General features: G+C 36.6%; 1 protein-coding gene across 7 annotated transcripts in view; it reads right to left on the reverse strand.

The window, feature by feature from the left end:
• The window catches only part of LOC121854910 (protein kinase C and casein kinase substrate in neurons protein 1-like), a 75,169-nt gene that overhangs the window by 30,143 nt on the left and 22,958 nt on the right, over nt 1-22,068 (reverse strand). For 4 of the 7 annotated variants that reach the window (XM_042349715.1, XM_042349720.1, XM_042349719.1 and 1 more), the window contains exons 2-10: nt 14,929-15,089; nt 13,490-13,646; nt 13,128-13,276; nt 11,072-11,263; nt 9,391-9,420; nt 7,695-7,709; nt 3,778-3,891; nt 1,515-1,627; nt 162-282 (exon numbers count right to left, since the gene is read on the reverse strand). In XM_042349715.1, the coding sequence (XP_042205649.1) occupies nt 162-282; nt 1,515-1,627; nt 3,778-3,891; nt 7,695-7,709; nt 9,391-9,420; nt 11,072-11,263; nt 13,128-13,276; nt 13,490-13,646; nt 14,929-14,985 (948 nt within the window). In that variant the 5' untranslated portion in view covers nt 14,986-15,089. The remainder of the gene's footprint in view (nt 1-161; nt 283-1,514; nt 1,628-3,777; nt 3,892-7,694; nt 7,710-9,390; nt 9,421-11,071; nt 11,264-13,127; nt 13,277-13,489; nt 13,647-14,928; nt 15,090-22,068) is intronic. The other 3 variants (XM_042349717.1, XM_042349716.1, XM_042349718.1) reach the window with 3 other exon arrangements.

The following is a 22,068-nucleotide window of genomic DNA, read 5'->3' on the forward strand; positions in this document are numbered from 1 at the left end:
TAAAGGCACCAAACAGAGTTCATACATTGGTGAGTGCAGAAGGATAAATTTTTCATCTGTCAAACAGAGCATCATCAACATGAGTCTATTACACCAACTAACAGTTGATGCCCAAAACACATCATAAAGCAAAATTTTTATAAAGAAGACTACAAACATACCTCAAACGAGGGCCAGTTCATCGGCATATTAACTCCATGATTGTTGCTCCACCATTTAAGATCTTTTTCATAGTCGGCATTTGCTACTGTGTGGTTGAATTCCTCATAGATTCGCGGTAAACTAAAAGATAAATCAAATTATATAGTAACAGAAAAAATAAATACAAATCTGGTTTATCTGGCCTTTTTAACATTAATATGGTCTTTATATACTGTACAGCAAAATCCTGTACAGTATTTACACATTATATAAAGTGAAAAAAATTTGAAAAAATTATATATATATATATATATATATATATATATATATATATATATATATATATATATATATATATATATATATATATATATATATATATATATATATATATATATATATATATATATATATATATATATATATATATATATATATATATATATATATATATATATATATATATATATATATATATATATATATATATATATATATATATATATATATATATATATATCACACCTATACAGTAAACCCTTGCTATTTATGAGGATTAGGTTCTAAGGAATGGGCAAGAATTGGCCAAACCGCTAATAGCAACTTATACTCCCTTAGTGCACTACTGTATACCTATACTGTGTATGAGAAACAAAGTCACCAATCCTACTCTCCTTTGTATGTAGAAGTTTGGAGCTTGATGAAGTGGACTGTACAGTAGGATGAAATCTGGTTAGTGAAGCATAGGGAGATCATCAGGATCACTGTTGGAAGAGGGTGATGGAGTAGTGGTTGGTGGAGAAGCAGGTGGTGGAGAGGCATGTGATGGGGAGGTGGGTGGTGGGGAGGTGGGTGGTGGGGAGCTGGGTGGTGTAGCGGTGGCAGCAGTTGAACGAGTAGGTGAGGGAGATGAATCAGCTGGGCAAATGGTTGGTTCTTTCTTGAAAAACATCGTGATTGGTAGTTGTTTCCTCTTGGCTTTGAGGTCTTTCAACATTTCACTCCAGTAGCACTGACACTAGGTAGTCTTTTAGGGGCCATTTCCCACAAACACTAAAGTTTTGAGTACAACACAAGAGATGCTGTGTTGCAGGCAATGGTTGAGGGCAAATAAAGGGAGAGGAGGGAGAGGAGACACTGTGGGCGGGTGGGGCTAACTCGTTGCATTGCGGGAGAGGATCGTGAGCTCGCCACCATCTGCTTACCGCGAATAGTCAAAATCGAGATTCACGAACCCGCGAATAGCAAGGATTTACTGAAGTGCCATTTTGCTAAAAATTTAAGATATGTAATTACCTCATAAGAGACAGTTAAGAAGAACAGCAAGACTTTGTGTACACCCTTACCTTATAAACAGTTTGCATTAGGCTTACCTTGGATCATTAGATATATTGAGGCATTTGTGTGTGGCAAAAAGCATGTCTTTAAAGAAGATTAGCCTCTTAGATTCTGCTTCCTGTGCCTTGTCAAACACATGTGTCATTTCCTGAAAAAAATAAAAGTATTAAATATAGTCACAGCTCTGAAACAGTCTTGAATAATATTTCATTATGGAGGAAATTACCAGAAAAACAGAAGACTTTTCACAATAGATGCCAAACAAAGGATAGAAAGTAAAGGTTGAATTGTGCCAATAAAGTTTTACAAGATACCTGACAGAGGAACCGAAACAAATTTGATAAACAATAATGGCAAGTTTGGGGAAGTAAAAGATATCCCTGTTAAGCTTACTTACTAGTCTTCCAAATATTAATGTAAGCAGAATTGTATTAAAAATATTCTGTATGATGAACATAACATTTGTTAGTCCTACCTTATCAACACATGCTCTACAAATCACCCAAATTATTCTGTTAAATACCATTCTTTGAAATTCAAATGTATCTTTCTATTTCAGTATCAAATGGTTTGTTTCCAACCTCTAAATGACAATGGTGCTTTCAGATTTAATATCTTACAAATTTCCTTACTGTGCTCCTAAAGCACTACCAAAAGGATATAGAATGATTTATTTCCTTTTTATTTATCATTCCTCTTTAAACTTATTAGCAAAATCATGTAAAAATCACCAGTAGTTTCTATTTACATCTGGATGATGTAATACAATTGTCCAACTCTTGTACTGTACATAAACCCATATCAAGATCAGTGCATGTCTTTTTTTTAGAGGCGATTACAGAGAAGGTTCATAAAAAATAAGTTTCCTACACACACAGACACACATACCCCGGTACACACAAGTATGCATGTATCCACAGCACAAGGCTCTGCTCATGTTAGTCATCAACACCTTACTAACTCTGAGAACAAAACGAATCTGTAGCATATCTGTACATATCTTGAGTAATATATTAATGATCTCAAAAGATTTCTATTTCACAGGTAAATTTGCCTTTAGTTTAAGGCAAATTGGAAATGGGTGTATTTCGTCTATCATGATTAATTTGCAAACTTCAATTATTGTGAACATTTTTTAAGTATTCCATTCTGATGTTGAACTGGTCCCTCAGTTAACAAACGGTTCGATTAATGAAATTTCGGTTGACGAATTACCACCCAAAAGGATCTTCAATTCAGTTAAAGAATAAAACTTCGATTAACGAAATCCTTACGACAAACACGTTTTGTTGTGAGCATCAGCTGATGGGCTAGTCTGCCAATTCAGTTATCTGTTCTATGTTTACATTCATTTCCAGTGGAGTAAATATCAAGAAGGTTGTGCTCTTTAATATTTTTGCATTTTTTATATTAAAATTATTAGTCATTTTAAAATTTAGTTAACATATTGAAAATATATGCAGTACAGGGAACTACTTTTATGTGCGCCCATCAGCCGCTTGACTCACCCACCAGGCGTCAGTTTGGCTTTGTTTACAGTGGAGTGAACATCGATTTTGTTGGTGTCTAAATATTTTTGCATTTTTACATTAAAATTATTGGTCATTCTGAAATTTAGTTAACATATTCATAATATACTGTATAGCGCAGTGCAGTGTTGATTTAAATAAAATAATCTTGAATTACACCTAGTGAGCTTAAAAATTTATTGGTGAATTTACTGCATCAAGCATGGGTCCCCTGAAAGGTGATTTCTCTGTCATCCCCACTTCCTTCTCTTCTCCCTTCTCCTCCACCCCCACTTCTAATTCCCATCATCATCATCAACCAGGAACCTTCTACAAACAACACAAAGTAAGAGTGCTTTACTACATTTTTTTTTACTTTGTATGTACTATTCTGTGAGCTGAAACCAATTACCCAATATCCCTTTGAAACAATGGATTCGGTTAACGAAATTTTCGGTTAACAAACGACTCTGTGGAACGAGTTGTGTTCGTTAACTGAGGGACCACTGCATATTTTTTAATTAGAAATTTTTAACACAATAAATTCAAGTCATTACAACACTTAATATTCATGGTATGGGTATAAGATTCTGCATGGGGTATCATAATATTGTGGTGTTTGGTGTTACACCTCACATTTTCATATTCACAGAGACTTGCAGCACGAACACTGAAGTGTTTTACAATTCTACATCTTCCAGTTAACGTTAAGACAAGTTATGAACCCACAGTAACATACTTCATGTACTGTACTCGTACTTTACTCTGCCAGGGTGTACACAAGACTGACCTCTAAGTATTTGGGGTTGTAATCGGAGATTTCTCGAAGACAGATTTCATATTTTTCCCGCCCTCGTGACACCTCTTCCTTGGCTTTGGATACACGATCCTGGAGTTTCTTCACCTGAAATAACATGGATTATTACGTAAGGGGTTTTCATTAATAAAAACAATACACTACAGTATTTACTACAAAATTTTTTAAACCTCTTCAATATTTGTATTTAAATAATTTAAATATCCAACACAAGTGTTATTATAAACAAAAGTTTTCTTCAGACTTAAGCATTCAAACACCTAGATTAAGCTTTATAATATTAGTTTACAAAATGCAAAAAGGATGTGAGTAAATGTTTAATTTTTTAAGTTTCTCCATTGCATTCATACTACTGTACCAGTGAAATACAAGTCACATAAACCTGATCATTATTACTTCTTTTAAGAACATTTTCATATTCCTTTTTCTGATTGTGATAAATCATATACTTTAGTTGTTGATAAATATAATCCAAAACTTACTGTTACATCAGAACCACCATTAAATATGATATTCTTAAATCAGATTGATTATATTCTTCAATTAAATTCTGTAATCATACAATTTACTTAGATTAACATGAAAAGGATTTATTTATATAGAAGATCTTATTCACATACTGCACTGTACAGTATTTCAAAGTTCAACTTTCGGTATAGCTAATTTGGGACACTGTACAATGGGCAGTCGTCAACTTAACTCGCAAAATCATATCCTGTTTGCTGATGTCGAGAAAAAGATTTTCTTATATCTCCAACACATCTACTAATGCCAAGAAAATTCTGCGATAAACTTTACAGTGATTAAATTGTACTCCTCTTGTGAGTGACATACTGTATATTGTGTGTACTTTCATGTAAGTGCTACAACAGCCAGATTAATGTTTATATATTTCTTTTACAAGCATTACTGACACCATTGGAGTTCTCTTCTCTACACATTAATAAAACACTTTTCACAGTACTTTAACAAGCAACAAATTTCCTATGAATGTTCTACAGCAGCACTTACAGCAAGCAGTACACTTTGATTTACATTCTTTAGAAATTGGGTACAGTACTTTTCTTGTACTTCTGTAACATCTACATTATGTGTGGCAATTCTACAACAAATAAACAAGTTCTACATCAATGAACAAACTCTACATAACTTGGTACATTTTACGACACTAACTGCAACTTTTATGAGGACATTAAAGGGTCCTATCTATTGTATATGAATTTATGGCAAGGATGATACATTAGAGAGGCTTCTAAAACAGTACTGAGATTGTGAGGAAAAAGGTCCTCATAAATGGGAATCATTACGTTATATGCTGTAGGAGGCTCAAAACACACCTGTTAGAGGAGTTAAAATTCAATCACCCAAATGAGAATTTAAAGCATAACAAATAAACACACATATCTCAGAGAGAGAGAGAGAGAGAGAGAGAGAGAGAGAGAGAGAGAGAGAGAGAGAGAGAGAGAGAGAGAGAGAGAGAGAGAGAGAGAGAGAGAGAGAGAGAGAGAGAGAGAGAGAGAGAGAGAGAGAGAGAGAGAGAGAGAGAGAGAGAGAGAGAGAGAGAGAGAGAGAGAGAGAGAGAGAGGGAGAGGAGAGAGAGAGAGAGAGAGAGAGAGAGAGAGAGAGAGAGAGAGAGAGAGAGAGAGAGAGAGAGAGAGAGAGAGAGAGAGAGAGAGAGAGAGAGAGAGAGAGAGAGAGAGAGAGAGAGAGAGAGAGAGAGAGAGAGAGAGAGAGAGAGAGAGAGAGAGAGAGAGAGAGAGAGAGAGAGAGAGAGAGAGAGAGAGAGAGAGAGAGAGAGAGAGAGAGAGAGAGAGAGAGAGAGAGAGAGAGAGAGAGAGAGAGAGAGAGAGAGAGAGAGAGAGAGAGAGAGAGAGAGAGAGAGAGAGAGAGAGAGAGAGAGAGAGAGAGAGAGAGAGAGAGAGAGAGAGAGAGAGAGAGAGAGAGAGAGAGAGAGAGAGAGAGAGAGAGAGAGAGAGAGAGAGAGAGAGAGAGAGAGAGAGAGAGAGAGAGAGAGAGAGAGAGAGAGAGAGAGAGAGAGAGAGAGAGAGAGAGAGAGAGAGAGAGAGAGAGAGAGAGAGAGAGAGAGAGAGAGAGAGAGGAGAGAGAGAGAGAGAGAGAGAGAGAGAGAGAGAGAGAGAGAGAGAGAGAGAGATTGTATCGTAACTGGAAATTCCAAAAATCTTTTGAAAGTTTTGGGGAAAGTGTGACTACCATTATATTTTCCTTTCATTTGAGGCATCATAGTGCTTTGAGACAACACCAGTTTCTCATAAAAAATAAATGAATCTATAATAAAATAATAATAAGTAATCATTTTACTAGCTGTTGTTTAAGCCAAAATAGGAGGGATCATGACTATAAACAATGACAGTTCACAATTATGCATAAGTATAAACACCGAGGGGTCACAACTATAAACAACAATGGGTTGTGGAACCAATAATTTTAATACATATGATTGTATCATAATACTTGATTCCAAACTATATTGAACCTCAAGAATTCAACTCATTAATAAGGGTAAAATCCACAAAATAGTTTCAATATTTCAAAAGACAGAGAATTTGAGGGTAATATACAGAATAAAAAAAAAAAATTGTAAGCATAAATAATTAAACAAAATAAAGTATAATTGATGTCATCAGTTAAAAAATAAGAAAACCAAACAATCAAAGAGCAGAGAGAAACAGATGAAATTGTACATTTCATTTGTCGTCATATCCGCATTCATGCATGAAGTGTTGAGAGCTTTTCTGGTCACCGAGAGGAATGATGGGGATGATGACAATTAATATCTGCCATCTTTGATATATATATATATATATATATATATATATATATATATATATATATATATATATATATATATATATATATATATATATATATATATATATATATATATATATATATATATATATATATAAACACCAATGAACTTTAAAAAACATTGAAAACAGTTACAAAGTTTCTTTCAACAAAAACTATTACTCATTAAAACAGAGCTAAAAAGTTAACCATGATTATTAAGTGATTTGTGTCTCATGAAAATACAACTTTAATGTCAGTTCCCTTATTTATAGTCTCAGTGACCACAAACAAACTCACAACTTCCAAGAAGCCTCATCTACCTCCACTGACACTCAACATAGCTAGTGTCTGTGGCTGAACCTCCAAGAAATTTTATGTTACATTAATTTTTGTTTTTAATGATAAGAATCTTTATTAGAGCACAGACAAAATTTATCTGAATGGTATATAAGTAAAGAATACGTATAATAAACATTGGGTCATTCTCTGTACAATGACAAACAGAATCTTTCTCCAACACTGGATAATAACTATGTGTACACATTCAAAACATGTGATAAAGAATTCTGTATAATGCCGGGTGGTCAAATTAAGCTATGGTAGCCCCCCAAATTATAGGAGTATTAAATTTATGAACGAGGTAATTTTTCAACAAAATGTATCATCAAAAACACATAAATTGTGGATATGAAATATTATTAATGATTGAGTCTTATAATAATTGTACATAGATCCCACAGATGAGGTCAACACAGGTTCAGCTACTATATATGTCAAGGTCAGTGGAACAGATGAAACACCTTACTGAGGCCAGAATTCCAAAAACTTATAATTGAATAGAAGAGCTTAGTTTCCAAACTCTTGCTTGAGGATTTATTATCCTTTTTTGTTGTTGACTATACTGTACAAAGAATAAGCAGATAATTCAGAATGAGGCCTCGCAAGTATTCACCTCTCTTTCAGATCCTCTCAGAATTCGGGCCCAAGTGTCCATATGACTAGAGTGAGCGTGAGAAAAAAGGGGAAACTAATTCAGACAGTGAGGGTTCATCCACTCACTCCTGGCACTTCACTCATACCTTCATATTGTTGTGCTGTTCACACCAGAGGGGAAAAAAAGAAAGTAATTTATTCTAGGGTAAACGTAAAAGATCCTGCATTTATCGTATACACTACAATATACCGTATACATAACTATATACTGTAATGGGTGAAGAGAGCAACTTATGTGAGTTATAGTACTTCCAAATGAACAATTATGATACCCAAAGAGTGTATCTAGAGTTAACACACAAATTATATAATCATGAATGAAGATCAAAATAATCATCCTTTTCATTAGAATAGGAGCTTATACACATCATGAATGTAAAAAAAAAATTCTTCAACTCATGATATAAATTTTGTATAATGGCAGTGAATCACAATAAAAATGGATGGTTGAATGTAAAAACAACAATAATTAGGAGAAGATACCAACAACACTGAACAGCATGTCAAGAGGAGAGAAATATGTCATGCTCCTAAGTGGTCATCACAACACAGCCCAACTCACAAACAATGATCTCTTCACAGCCTAGCCTAATATTATATTCCATTCTATTTTGTCAAAGATGGTTAAGCTAAATTAGAGGATGGGTTTATCTTTGTACTTATATGCAGTATACTGTACAATGGATATCAATGCAATTATCTAAAGATCATAAAAAGTCATTACAATTTCTATTACTGACAATGTCATGTCATTATACACTTAAAACTGTGGTAAATACTAATCCTATATTATTTCTGCAAATAATTTACCATATAAGCTACATTAAATACATTCTACCATCTTACAGCAGCTATTAATAATTCTCAAAATCAACATTATAATGCTCCATCACTTACCAACTGGAATCTCTGTCAGACAAAAATTTAATTAATAAATACCATTTATTGTTAGACATGCAAAATTATTAGGAAAAAATAAAGTGTTCTGACACATGACAAAAATCTTTCTACTCAGACACATAGTGCACACACAGTAACACTAGTCTTCTATCCAGAAAAAATATTACACAAGCTTCCCTTAACTTCTGCACAACAATCATCTTAACTATACATTGACAAATTGATCTACAGTCAGTTTTGCCCTTGGTCATGTCAATTACATAACTTTACTTAATTTTACTTCAAAAGATTCAATGAGATGTGAACATCAAATCTGAATCTAAACTCTACAGTATATATTAAAAGATGGAATAAAAGCTTCCATTTTTTAATGTAGGATTAACATTCCATAGTTAAATTTTGTCACCATCTTCCTAATATCCCATAAGTTTCACAAGAAAAAATATGAGGAGGAACAATGGCCAAACACTATGAAGAGCTGAGGGCTGACAAACATATCGCAGAACACAAAGAACTGTTTTTAAAAGTTAGATGGAGTGGGCAGAGCAGAACCAGTCAAAAACAAACATTAAAACAAGAGTAGGAAGGGTGAGGCCAGATATATGATATACCTGGTTTCCACATTTCATGACCATATGCAGCCATCTTTAACTAAAACAAGAGGTGTATGAGGCAGGACTGTCACATACATTCATACATCTTCTGATATACCTGTAGTACTGTATATATATCTTTTTTAATCAAAAGAACTTTTGTATAGTCTTCCAAACTGTTCAGTTAACATGCTTTTGTGCCAAGCTGGTGATTTATGATCAGTCAGTATGATGGGGGAATTAGGGACCAAAATGAACAAACAGTGAGATGCTGCATATTAAGGCCTACCAGAACTATTATGCTGTTTTTCTTTTGTTCCTGAAACAGAAATACAGTAAAAACAAAAATACTATATAAACAACAAACACTAAATATACAGTTTCCTACTTTTAAAACTTTAAAAAAAGCATTACGAATTATATAGTAATGCAAGAAAAAAAAAGTCTTCCGCTATAGACCGCAGAACATGTAATTAAAACTTTACACACACACACAGCCACACACAAACTGCACTGCAATAAGAAAAAGATCAATGTGGCATCCTGCAGGATGCAAATTTACATCATCGTTATTGCTGGTGATCCAAAGATTATTATCATGTTCTTGCATTTCAGTTCACTGAGAACCTATCCCCCTAAAAAAAACTCAGTTTTTTCATGACACATTGTGCCCACAACTCCACAGATGGTTAAATTTTTACCTACTACAGTACTAAATGTCACTGGATAAAATTTCTTAACAATTATAAGCCATGGCTACTACATTTATATCCCTAACTGAGAATATTGAAAACTTCTCTTAATCAAAGAAAATGGTGTGACTTTGACAGATGACTACTGCATCACTTCCATTTAAGGTTGAAGCATGTCAAGGGAAGTAAAGGAAGAGAATAATACTGTACCTGTATACGGCTTTAATATAAATGGGTAAAGTCCACCACATAGAAATATTAGTAACTTCCAGAGGACATATACTGTACTGTATTAACTTTAAGGAATATACAGCACTTTAAATTAATTTAAACATAAAGCCAATGAGGTCTCACTATCTATCTGATATGGCAAATGATGATGTTAGACACTACATTGCAAGGGAACCATTCAGTACACATTTCTACAAAATTCCATCAAACTCAAGCTGGAAGCTTTAAAACCTTGAAAATGAGATATCTGAAGTAAGATGGATGAAAAACAACTCGCCACAGTAAGTGACCACCTGGATGAACTAAAAACATTTCAAACTAGACAGTATTGAGATTGTTTTTTCTTTAATTAAAATGAATAACTGTACAACATATACAGTAGTTTGTCTTGAATTAATCTACATTATCGTTCTGCTTAAGTTTATTTTTTTACATACCTCACCGAAGTGGTTTTAATTCATTTCAGCAATATATACGTACCTATACTCTTACACACCCACCTTCACAGGGCACAATCATCCCAACCTAAAGCAGTAAAATATAATGCTGCTACACAGATAAAAGCCAAAGACAAGATATGATCAGCAAGATAATTTTGAATACAGTAGTTTAATAACCAGTGCCAGGATTACTCATGCATCTTTACAGACATGGCTTCCTAATTTTCTCACAAAGAAAGTGTAAATTTAGCCCAATAAAAATTAATTTACAATGTGCTGTCTAACATTAACTTCACAAAAATAGCCGCCAGATTAATTGTGTAGCCAGACTAACATCAGCTATATAAGGCATGTTATACACATTGTAGAAATAATCAGACAAAAGTATTCCTGTATACACTGGCAGACAAAGTTAAGGAAAGTAATAAATGCCAAAGTAGGAAACCAACGATGGACGGATCATGGCACTTGGCCCTATGTTGGTCTATGTAAAAGAAATGTTGATAAATCCACAATAATCTGACATCCTAATATTCATGCTCTTGGTATTCAAAACACATTAATAATGAATGTTTCTGCATCAGAGGCCACAGAGCCATGACCTTACCTGGTCAGGAGAAATTGAGGAGTCTCCTCCAGCATTCCTCTCTTGGTTCTGTGCCGACCGTTCATTCTTACAGGCATTATGGTAATCAGCTCGGCTCTTGTTAACCTTCTCGAAGAGTTTGGCCCAGGGTTTCTGTGCTTTTTTGAACATATCTTCAATATCTTTTTTCTCTTTTAGCTGCCCCATCATAGACTGGAAAAAAAATGGTTACATAACAATACATACGGATATACACATTTTCCTTCATTCATTCTTATAACTGTGTTCTACTATGGAATTCCCCATCCACAACATGGCCCTGAATATATAACTGGAATATCCATGCTGTATTGAATATCTTACTGTTATCATCGATGAATTAGTCTTAGAAGTAGTTACTATATTTATAAGTTTGACCATCAAACTGTAGTGTTTCCCAAAGTTACTAGTTTAAAGTGAGAAGACAATCATAAATGGCTGGAAATGGCATTTGATAATAGGAAAAGATAAACGTATGGAGATTTTCCTCAGTTTTGCTTACAACGGTGGAATATGAATGTTAAATATAAAGTAATCTATATAGAAGAAATAAATACAGTACTTTAAAATATCAAATGCTCAGGTAGTTCACTTAACAAATAAAAATAAATACATACTGTATACATGTACATACATAATTCCCAAATGCTGAAGAATATAAAATAATAGAACTGCTCTGCCCATAGGAGCATCATACATCCAAGACCCAGGGACAGTAAACAAATAAGTTTCAAGTACTGGTGTTCCTCAATACAGAGAACCCTGAGTTTAAGAAATTTGTGTAAATTGAATCCAGAAAGCATGGAACGGTTTCTGAGATAAAGAAGAATAATTCACATTAATGAAAAATCTTCCAAAATTTTCCAGTTTAAAAAAGTGGATTAACTTTTATACTAAACCTTGCCAATCTCTGTTATTTCACAACACATAAAATAAATTATAGTACTGTATTTGTAAACTAAAATTACATAAATAAGTAAGTGTTGCAGCCACCTTGACAAACTGGCAACGAGAAGAAGGACGTCACTCTCCATAGCTTCTCACAAGTTCAATTATGATTACAGTACAGAACTATATTTATCTCTACATATAAAATTTATTATCTAGTGGAGGATATTAAAATGATTTTAATGTAATTTTATTAAGTTCTTCAATAAAAAACTCATGCAAGCCTTGTATTTGCTTTTTACAGGTACAGTTATGTTTCAGTCTCTTCTTTCTCCCCAATATCAGCATTAAAAATTTAAGTACTGCACTGTATTAGGTTACTTGTACTGGTAGTCCTCACACAATACAGTACGAATTCACGTGTGAATTTCCTCCTTATGAGAGGCACCAGCAAGAACCTTCTAGATGCTTTTTGTTTTAATGTAATAATAAAGGAAAAAATAACAGTACGTGGTGGTCAGTTGATGTATGGCCGTGAAAAAGATAACACGCACATGCCTGTCAGCAAATCTCTCATCTCAATACTGTACACATAATTCTTTTATGTATTCTTACATTCTTATTATTGTTTTAAAGTCATCAGAGTGGTACAGTGTATGTGGTGGTGGCAAGTTGTCAGATGACTCCCCTTTTAGCTGTTCAGAAGTGTACACACTCATGCCTCTCAAGTGTATTTAGCAATATTTGTACCGTACAGGTACGGTATATATTTTAATTTTGATTTATAAGTAAGTAAGAGAGAGTTAGTGAGTGAGTGAGTGAGTGAGTGTGTAATTTTATTGGAAGATTTACATAAATGCAAAGCTAAGTATTGTAATTTTCAAATTGCATATGCAAAACTACTTTTCCAAAAGAAATAAAAGTCTAGGGCGTCATTGTCATACAGCAGGTTTCTGGGGGGGAAATGTTTGGCCTCAGGAACTCATCTCTCCTTTTGAGAGTCTATGGGGAAATAGGTGTCGTGTTATAAAATTTCTCGCTACGGACAAATTTTCAAGACCGTAAACCTCATGCAACTCAGGGGATCACTGTACTGTACAGGGTTTATGTGTAGTGAGAGGTAAAGCAGTCTATCATATATTTTTCTTACCTTATGGTACTTCTCCCTCTGCCACAGTTTAACATTACTGTGGACATCGTTAATAAGGTTTTCTTTGACACGCATGTGAAGGTCACATCTCTGCTCTGACTCCATCAGTACACCCTTCCAGGCTGCCTCAGTCGTGCCATACTCGGGACCTGTTCATCAAGTACCCATTAATGTAATGATATGCAGTACACCCAGTGATATACCTGTTAATACAGTACAGTATATAAAGTACACTCTTTGATAACATAAACAGTTAGCTACAGGTAATACACTGCACTGCATAATTTATGTCTAAAGTATCATTATAATACTGTACACACAAACTTGAGTGGCAACAGTGACCAGCCTGTACAGTGCCTTACCTTTTTCTATTATGTTGTTCCACTTCTTGGCCCACTCTTTAAGGCTCTTTGCATACATTTTCTCAATTTCTGCTCTTTCTGATACTAATTTCATCAGGTCATCACATAGTCTGTTTCCATCTTCGATTCTTTTTGTTGTTCGTTTGAAATTGCCCACCTGAGGAAAGAGTTAATAGTACAGTATTGCAATGTATAAAACTTCTTGTGCACAGAAGGAAAATTAATGTAAAGTGTACAGTATGCATGCAATGTTTTAAAAAGCACCTTTCTTCTATATAATAATAATAATAACAATAATGGATGCCCCTCGAAATCGAGGATGGCCGGCCCTAGGGCCACCTATGCGTAACCATTACCCCGGAACACGATCCACAAATCGATTAACATCCAGGTTCCCAATTGCTGCTGGGCAGACAGAGGCAAATGGCGTAAAGAAATTTGCCCATAGTTTCACCATGCCCGGGGATTGAACCCGGGTCCACTCTAATGCAGAGATACTCTCTTCATTTTCAATCATTCAAATACCACTACTGTAAAGGTGCAGTACAGTACAGGTACTCTATGATTAATATAATAACGGTTTCTGTATTAATTACATGTAGTACAGTACTTTTTATGTGCTTAAGTCAAATACTGTAACTATTCTCAACTGATTTTCAGTGAGGTGCATTACACTTTTTTTAATGAAAATTCCTTACTACTGATAAAGATACAACAGATTAAGTAAAAATATTCCACACACACACATATACAGCAGTATATGGTACTCATCAAAGATTAATAATTTACAAAGCACACATGGGTTTACAGTTGCTATTCTGGTGTATCAATCATTGAATAAATCAATATTTATTATCCTGCATATTGCTAGTAAAATATTTGTGTTGAACAAATTACTGTACAGTGTAACATAAAAGACCAGGAAACTACTGTACAGTATATCATATTAACTAAAATTCTTGAATTTTTAAGAAACGAATACTGTACATATATTCTTGAATGAATTTTTGTGATACTGTAGAATATACATTTATTCTAATTCGTTGTAAAGGAAGGAATAACAATTAAATATGTAGCTAGGGAATAATTTGTTGGCAAACCACTATATCAATTAAAATTCCTTGACTTTCAATACATTCAAAATTAATTATTTGATATCAACTCCTCAAAAATAAAACATTTCAGCTAGTAATATTAGTGAAGAGTGGATCCTCTGGGAGTTAACTGTACAATTAGTGTTTTATATAAAATAGTACTGTACAGTGCTGTACTGCCATGAGCCTATGGGAGAGTGGCACCTGTCAACACAACAGGTAAGGTCAATATACAGTACAGTATTACAACTGCTAGATGAACGTCAGCACTGGTCACTGTTACAAACAGCGAGGGACAATTCAACTCCTAAATGGTATCTGGAGAGGCTTGGTAATGTGACTCACCTCCCAGAAGGAGTCTGTGGAGGCATAGACGGCATTTTCATCACTGTGGTGCGACATGGTGTCAGTGATGTGGCCACCCTACTGATCTACTGCCACCTTCCTGCCTCCTCCTACTGCTACTGCTGCTGCTGCGCCCAGGGGAATCTTTTTCACGCACTCTCCTGCAACACAACACAAAATTAATACAACATCTATTTAGTTAGTCAATATCATTTTGTAATGTCAATATCACTACCAACATCCTGTAACATTTAGTTGGTCAACATCATCCCTGTGCAATATCAAGGTGTCTGTATTGTATAATTATATCACATTACCATCAGCATTACTTGACACAAGACCACATTCATAATAATAGACGGCACTATCATTGTTAGAACACATCACAACAAATATTACGAATTGATGTCTTTAAGTCTTAAACGAAGGTCACACAGTGCGCCAGGGGTTAAACTCCTTAGGATTTGGCACTACCTGGGACAATTGCCCTCCGACAACTGCCACCTGGACAACTTCCCCATGGGACAATTGCCCCCCCCATTGCCTGAGAGAATCTTATGTACAGCTGACCAAAGACCTGACCTAACTTAACCTAGCCTAACTTTAACTTAACATAACCAATTATTTAATATTAAATATGACTGATCCACAATTTCTTTCACTTAACCACAATTTTTTATCAATGTTTTTCTAATTACAGATTTGTAGTGATAAAAAAAGTACGAGTTGTGCATTTTGTGTATATATAATTATTACTACAAATAAAACATGAAAATAGAGCATTAATTCTTAGTGTTATTTTCTCCTCTCTATTCAGTTAGTTCCATGTTTTGTGCCAGTTATTCACTGGCAATGGGGGACAATTGTCTCGGGGAGTTGTCCTAAGGTTGGGGGGGGTTGTCCTATGGGAGGCGGGTGTCCTATGGGGCAGATGTCTATGGGAGGGTTGTCCTATGGGGCAGATGTCCTATGGGGGCAGATGTCTTATGGGGGGCAGATGTCCTATGGGGGGCAGATGTCCTGATACAGAATAATAGAGTACGTGTCTACAGGAAAGTCACCTTCTCCTAAAGCAGAGATTAGCGACTACTTGACGCTATCTTTCACAATATATCCCCAACCACCACACCAACAAACACACGTACACTAACACAAATACTCATGTACCTTGCGTAAGACATCCTCACAATAACACACCCAGCGTCCGTACAATTAGACGCATACCCAAGTGTAAAGATTAAAGTGTACAAGTCGAGTATTTTAGCTGACAGTACCGAACAGTTGGTACCTTAACCCAGAGAAGATTTAAAGAATACCCAGCTGTGTATTAGTTATAAATACCGCACTGGAATCACCATTATTATAAGATAAAATAAAGAAATAAACATTAAGAAAAATACACAAAATAACAAATAAAATAAAATAAAACTGAGTAATTTCCTGACGATTGGTATCAGTGTAGAGACAAACAAAAGAAACACTATAGTCTTCTTTAATAACCACTAATTCTTCACAACACTGTTCACAAGGTAATGTCTTCGTCTTCACATACGGAATTATCATTTCGAATATATAATCAGCATACTACCAGTGTACACTTGCACAAAAATTATCATCAGTTGTCCCCTACTAGGATTGATCTTGACAGTCTGAGCGGAAATGATCGACTGACTGTCTGACTCCTATACCGCTCGAGGGTGTTTAAATGGGCCTGTCAAACGCCTCTAGCACCAAGCAGAACGCATGTGTGGTTCTAAAACGTTCTACTCGGATCGAGGCATAGAATAAGAGGCATAACAACATGTTTTAGACCACTAATGATATTTATACCTTTTACGTACCGTATAATATACACCTATTAACACGCCACCACTAACGGCCATATTATTAAACAACATCTACCCCTTCCAACGAAGAATCTTTTCGAAGGTATTGGTCCATCAAGCGGTATTTTTAAATGCTCGAACCTCTTCCACTTGGTGCGGGATGAGTTTTTTTAGGTCTGGTAATACTGTCTCCGTCGCTGATGCATTATGGGTCCTGTGTGTGTTTGTTTACCTTCGTTGGCGCCAAATTTAGTATTGTAGCAGCTCTTGTCAAGGATATGTTTTCCTCCAAAGTCTCCCGGGCAAGTCCCATATCACAGAGAGAGCGGGATTTCTTAGTATATTTGATTGGAGAGGAGAGAATATTGCAAAATAAAAGTACTTGTGGGATGCTTGTTACACTAAATAAACAAGCATGGTTACGCATTACAAAATTTTCAATGCTGAGGGATATGGACCTCGGCGATCAGAACAGCTCAAGAAGATTTGGGAACGCATGAAAATAAATTAAGTAAAATATATATATATATATATATATATATATATATATATATATATATATATATATATATATATATATATATATATATATATATATATATATATATATATTGTAGCTTAGTAGGTTAGATTAAAGAGGGTGCAGATGACTATAATCTCTGACACAACTAACTTAATTCAGTTAAATTTTCAAGATAGAAACTCACTTATAAAACTGCTAAAAAGTTGCGTTAAGTAACTTAAATGGACTTACTTTATTAATATACTGTATGCAACAAAGTTTTGAGATGATTTTCTCCCAGTGAAATTTGCCTCTATCCATTGGAATGTTTCTAGGCAAGAACGTCACTAGTTTATATTTTCCTGGCAGAAACTCACTTATAAAACTGCTAAAAAGTTTAATAATTACCGTAAATGTACTTACAGATTAATACTAGCGTTAGTAAGATGGGATGACTCCAGCAGCTTGCCTTTGGCAATAACAAATTGACAGGCAGCACAGCTTTTACGAAAGTCGTAATATGACAGGGAACACAGCTTTTGCACTGTCATAATATGGGCCGTAAAACCAATAATGTAAAAAAAAAAACATTTGTAAAATTACCAATACGTGTTTCTTTGTACGTTAATCGTATTGACAATAAATATTTAATAAAACTAACAAAATAATTATGAAGAGGGTGACGAAAAGCAGCTCATAGCCACCTCTTCAAAGTTTGGTGCAATTAGTTCGTTTTCATGCCACCACACTCTTTCGTGCGCTGCACTAAAAGGTTCTTCGCATTTAAACATACGGCTTTCGATATGAAGATATTCTTCAAGGGAAGATGTTGTTTAATAATATGGCCGTAAGGCCCTTTAATACTATGCCGTTTCTCGCCGCATCTAGATGCGGTGCGGTGCCGGACATAGCAGTCGACTGATAGTTCTTATAGTTCTTATGTACAGTTGCCAGCAAAAGTTCTCTCACAGCCCTGTATAGCAAGTTTTTGGTTTGGACTTTTCCTGGCAACTGTAACTCTTCACACTATGTGGTTGCGGCGAATTCGCCGGTCTGACGCCGGATTGCATGTGCGGCATCCCACTGGACTTGTCCGGTACGGTGTCCACTGCTCACTGCAAACTGTAGACAATAATTGTCCAAAGTTGGGTCGCTGTACGCGGCAGCCGGACGAATGTGCCGCAGAAAACAGTGGTCTCTCCGGTGCGACGAAGAACCGCATAGTGTGAAAGAGGCCAAGAGTTACTCGACAGTCCGAATTTTCTTGTGACGGAACAGTATTCGAATTACGGATACTCTCACATTAGTCAATCTTTCCACCACAAAATGACTGTCAAAGAACATAGTGGTCTATTTCCCCGGTGATTCAGACCAGTTAAATTACAAGCAACACTTACCTTACAACACAGGTTGAAAAAACAGTGGTCACTTGCTTAAACTACCAAGTGTATGGAAACGTGCACTTACATAGCTACTCAACCGGTTACAGAATACGAGATGTTTTACATGGTTTAGTTCTCCGCTAACTATAGGGAGAAGGGAGGAGAAAGAGGAGGAGGAGGAAGATAAGGAGGTGGAAGAAAAGGGAGCAAGGAGGTGGAAGAAGAAAGAAAGAAGAAGAAATAGAGGAACAGCAGCACAAAACACCGTCGGTAAGAGAGTGATGCTGGATGTTGCTTCCTCTTCTCTTCCTCCCCTCCTCCTCTTCCTTCTTTGCCTCCTCCTCCTACCGTTTACCTCAGGTGGGTAGAGGTGAGGGGGGAAAGAGAGACAGAAATAGATAATATGAATAACTCGTCCTCTGGTTCTCAATACGAAACTTCAAAAACAAAACAAAAAATAAAAAACAACGCGTGTTCAAGGTCTCACCGCTGATTGGTCAACCTTTACCAAGTTTGCTCTGATTGGTTCACTATTCAATACATTTGTCTCATCGTGCATAATTGGCTTATTAGTCATGTTATTGCTTAATGAGTTTACGTGGGTAGTCATTCTGTGATCTGAAGAGGAGTAGGCGTCTGGAGAAGAAGGCATGTGTCCCCAGGAAGTACGAACGCCACACCCTCGTACGCAACACCTCGACACAGGACGCACAAGTCACCCGATGTCTACTTGTTGCGTAAGCCACCCCTCACTCGCCTTCCCGACGCCAGGTAAGGAGCCCTACTTCACAGGCCCCGCTGGTGAGGTGAGTTTCATGAGCGTGGTAATACACAATCCTCACATTCCACACTGTGTTATCCACATTCCTTCCGTTTACGTAATCTTCGTCCTTACCGTCCATTCATCATGAGTACACACACACAAACTCCTTTCATTCACCCTGATGACTAAATACAAAGTAATATGTATGCATGAACACCAACAACCTCGCCCCTCACAACAAAACTGACCATGCACAATTCTCAAGACTATTTACACAGGCTAGCCCCCCACCCCCACCAGTAAGACCCTGCCACTAAGACCCTCTCACCAATACGTTCGTTAACATGAGGTACCTCGAGATCCCGCCCCCCAAGGCTTATTTCACCTGAAGACTGAACCAACCCAAAGCTACCTGATAGGGTGTTATGTTATGTCATGTCATGTTGCCCCCGTCTCCCTGCAGCCGCCTCTTCCTGTCGGGGAACGGAAAACAAAACCGACAAACGAAAACAAAGGGAAATATTAAACGGAAAAAAAATACATAATGAGACAACAATACGTAAGTAAAAAGATGTTACAGTATAAAGTTACAAAAGAAAGAAAGAAAAAAAAATATATATATATATATAAAAATTCGGTGAAAACAAAAGTAAAGGAACATGAAAAAATGAAAACCACAACATAAGGAAAAATATCCATACATAAAGACACCGTTATCAAGAGGACTGCCCGCCAACATACTATTACCATAAGGACACTACTGTTTAATATCGCTAACAGGTGATGCTGTTCCGGTGAAAACAATTAAATTACTTATAATTCGATTCACCCTTTTCTTGGGGGGTTCCAGGAGCAGACTCACGCTGACCCAAGAGAACATCTGGGGCTCAACGTCGGTAAGGTACTGTGTGTGTGTGTGTGTGTGTGTGTGTGTGTATGCGCACGCGTGATTGCCAAGACTTTAACGGTTGGGTCATCAGTACTAGTGTAGTGTAACACGAGCAACTCACTGGTGTCGTAATGGTGGTCATTTGTAAGGACCACCACACTTTTGAATCATCTATCATATATGTATCAGTCAGTTGCGATAAAATATAATAATAAGTGTGTGTTGTCGACATAACCCCCTGGACAATTATGTTTTATATATATATATATATATATATATATATATATATATATATATATATATATATATATATATATATATATATATATATATATATATATATGAGAGTGTCACCTGAGGCGAGTCAGCCAACACCTGAGCTCTTCATTACGTCACCACCCATGGTCAAGGTCGAGCCCTCCTTCCTCCTCTCTCGCCCACCCACTGAATGAGCCCTCTACCTCCTCCTACTGCGTTGTTTCCACATAAGTGCCACTTCTGGTGAAAGGCGAGAGAAAGATCGTCTGGAGTAGCTTTCACCAGCGTGTCATTCCAAGACCTGACAGGAAACATGTTTGTTGCTTGTGCTGGCACTTAAAAGGTGCCCAAAGGTGTGTTGTCAGCCATGAGAGAGAGGGTCCACCACCTGGTACCTTCCTCCTAACTACCAAGTGAGCTGATCTACCTCACCTCTCCTCCATGTCTCACAACTTGTATCTTCAAATGGTTTGTCTTCAACCTGGCTGTAAGAGTTACGTTGACAGGCTGTCATCCGGTAAACATACGCACATACACCACCTACCGGCCGTCTACCCCTGCGTCACACCACCTGGTGACTACGGAGGTTTTATGTCCCTCCTCCTACACTTTTTTTTACCTCCTCACTTTCAACTTTCCTTTTCTATGGCGAAGTAAATCCCTCGTGTACAAAGGCCTGCGCTCCTCTTTCTTTTCATCTCTCCCTGCGTGTGTGTGTGTGTTATATCTTGGCATTCTTTCACCTTCTTTCACTGCAGGTGAAGACAATCCCTCGACTCGGAATGGTGACCACAATGCGTAAGTGCCGTAAACATGTATCTGAGCAGCTCTTTATCATGGGAAGACAGTGTGTGTACTCTTCCTTCACTCCTCTCAGGTGAAGACAAGCCGTGAGCATGTCCAGTAAGGGAGTATTCGAACACCTCTCTTACCTGATGATGCGTTTTCACACTGGTACACCCGCCCCTCCTCCTCCATGGTGTGAACGCTGAAGCAAGCAAGGGGCGTGTGTACGACTGCCACTTTAAGGAGAGGCTAAATATTGTGGAGCAAAAGTTCCCCATCGTCTGTATCAATCAGTGTCAACCTGGGAACACCTTCCTGCCTCGCCTGGTACTACTGCACACTCCCTGGTTAACGCTACTCCCTCTACTATAATAATGTACAAACACACACACACACTGCATACACACCTACCGATTCTACTAAACAATCACAAATACTCAAATACATCTAAATAAATACAACATACAAATTATACACACACACACACACACGCGCGCGCGCGCGCATACCATCCATTGTCAACCCAACAATGCGGTAACTCCCGCACACCAGGAAAAAATAACACCGAAACATGAAAAATTACCAACCCAAAGTTTTATACACTCCACCATCGACCACCACACCTACCTCCATAAAACTCCATATTCTACCACCACCATACTTCACAACACTCACTCCACCATCGACCACTGCTACCACCCTCGTTCCACACTCCTATCATCATCATCCACTCG

This window comes from Homarus americanus, unplaced genomic scaffold (genome assembly GCF_018991925.1).
Source record: "Homarus americanus isolate GMGI-L3 unplaced genomic scaffold, GMGI_Hamer_2.0 scaffold16716, whole genome shotgun sequence".
Taxonomy (NCBI): domain Eukaryota; kingdom Metazoa; phylum Arthropoda; class Malacostraca; order Decapoda; family Nephropidae; genus Homarus; species Homarus americanus.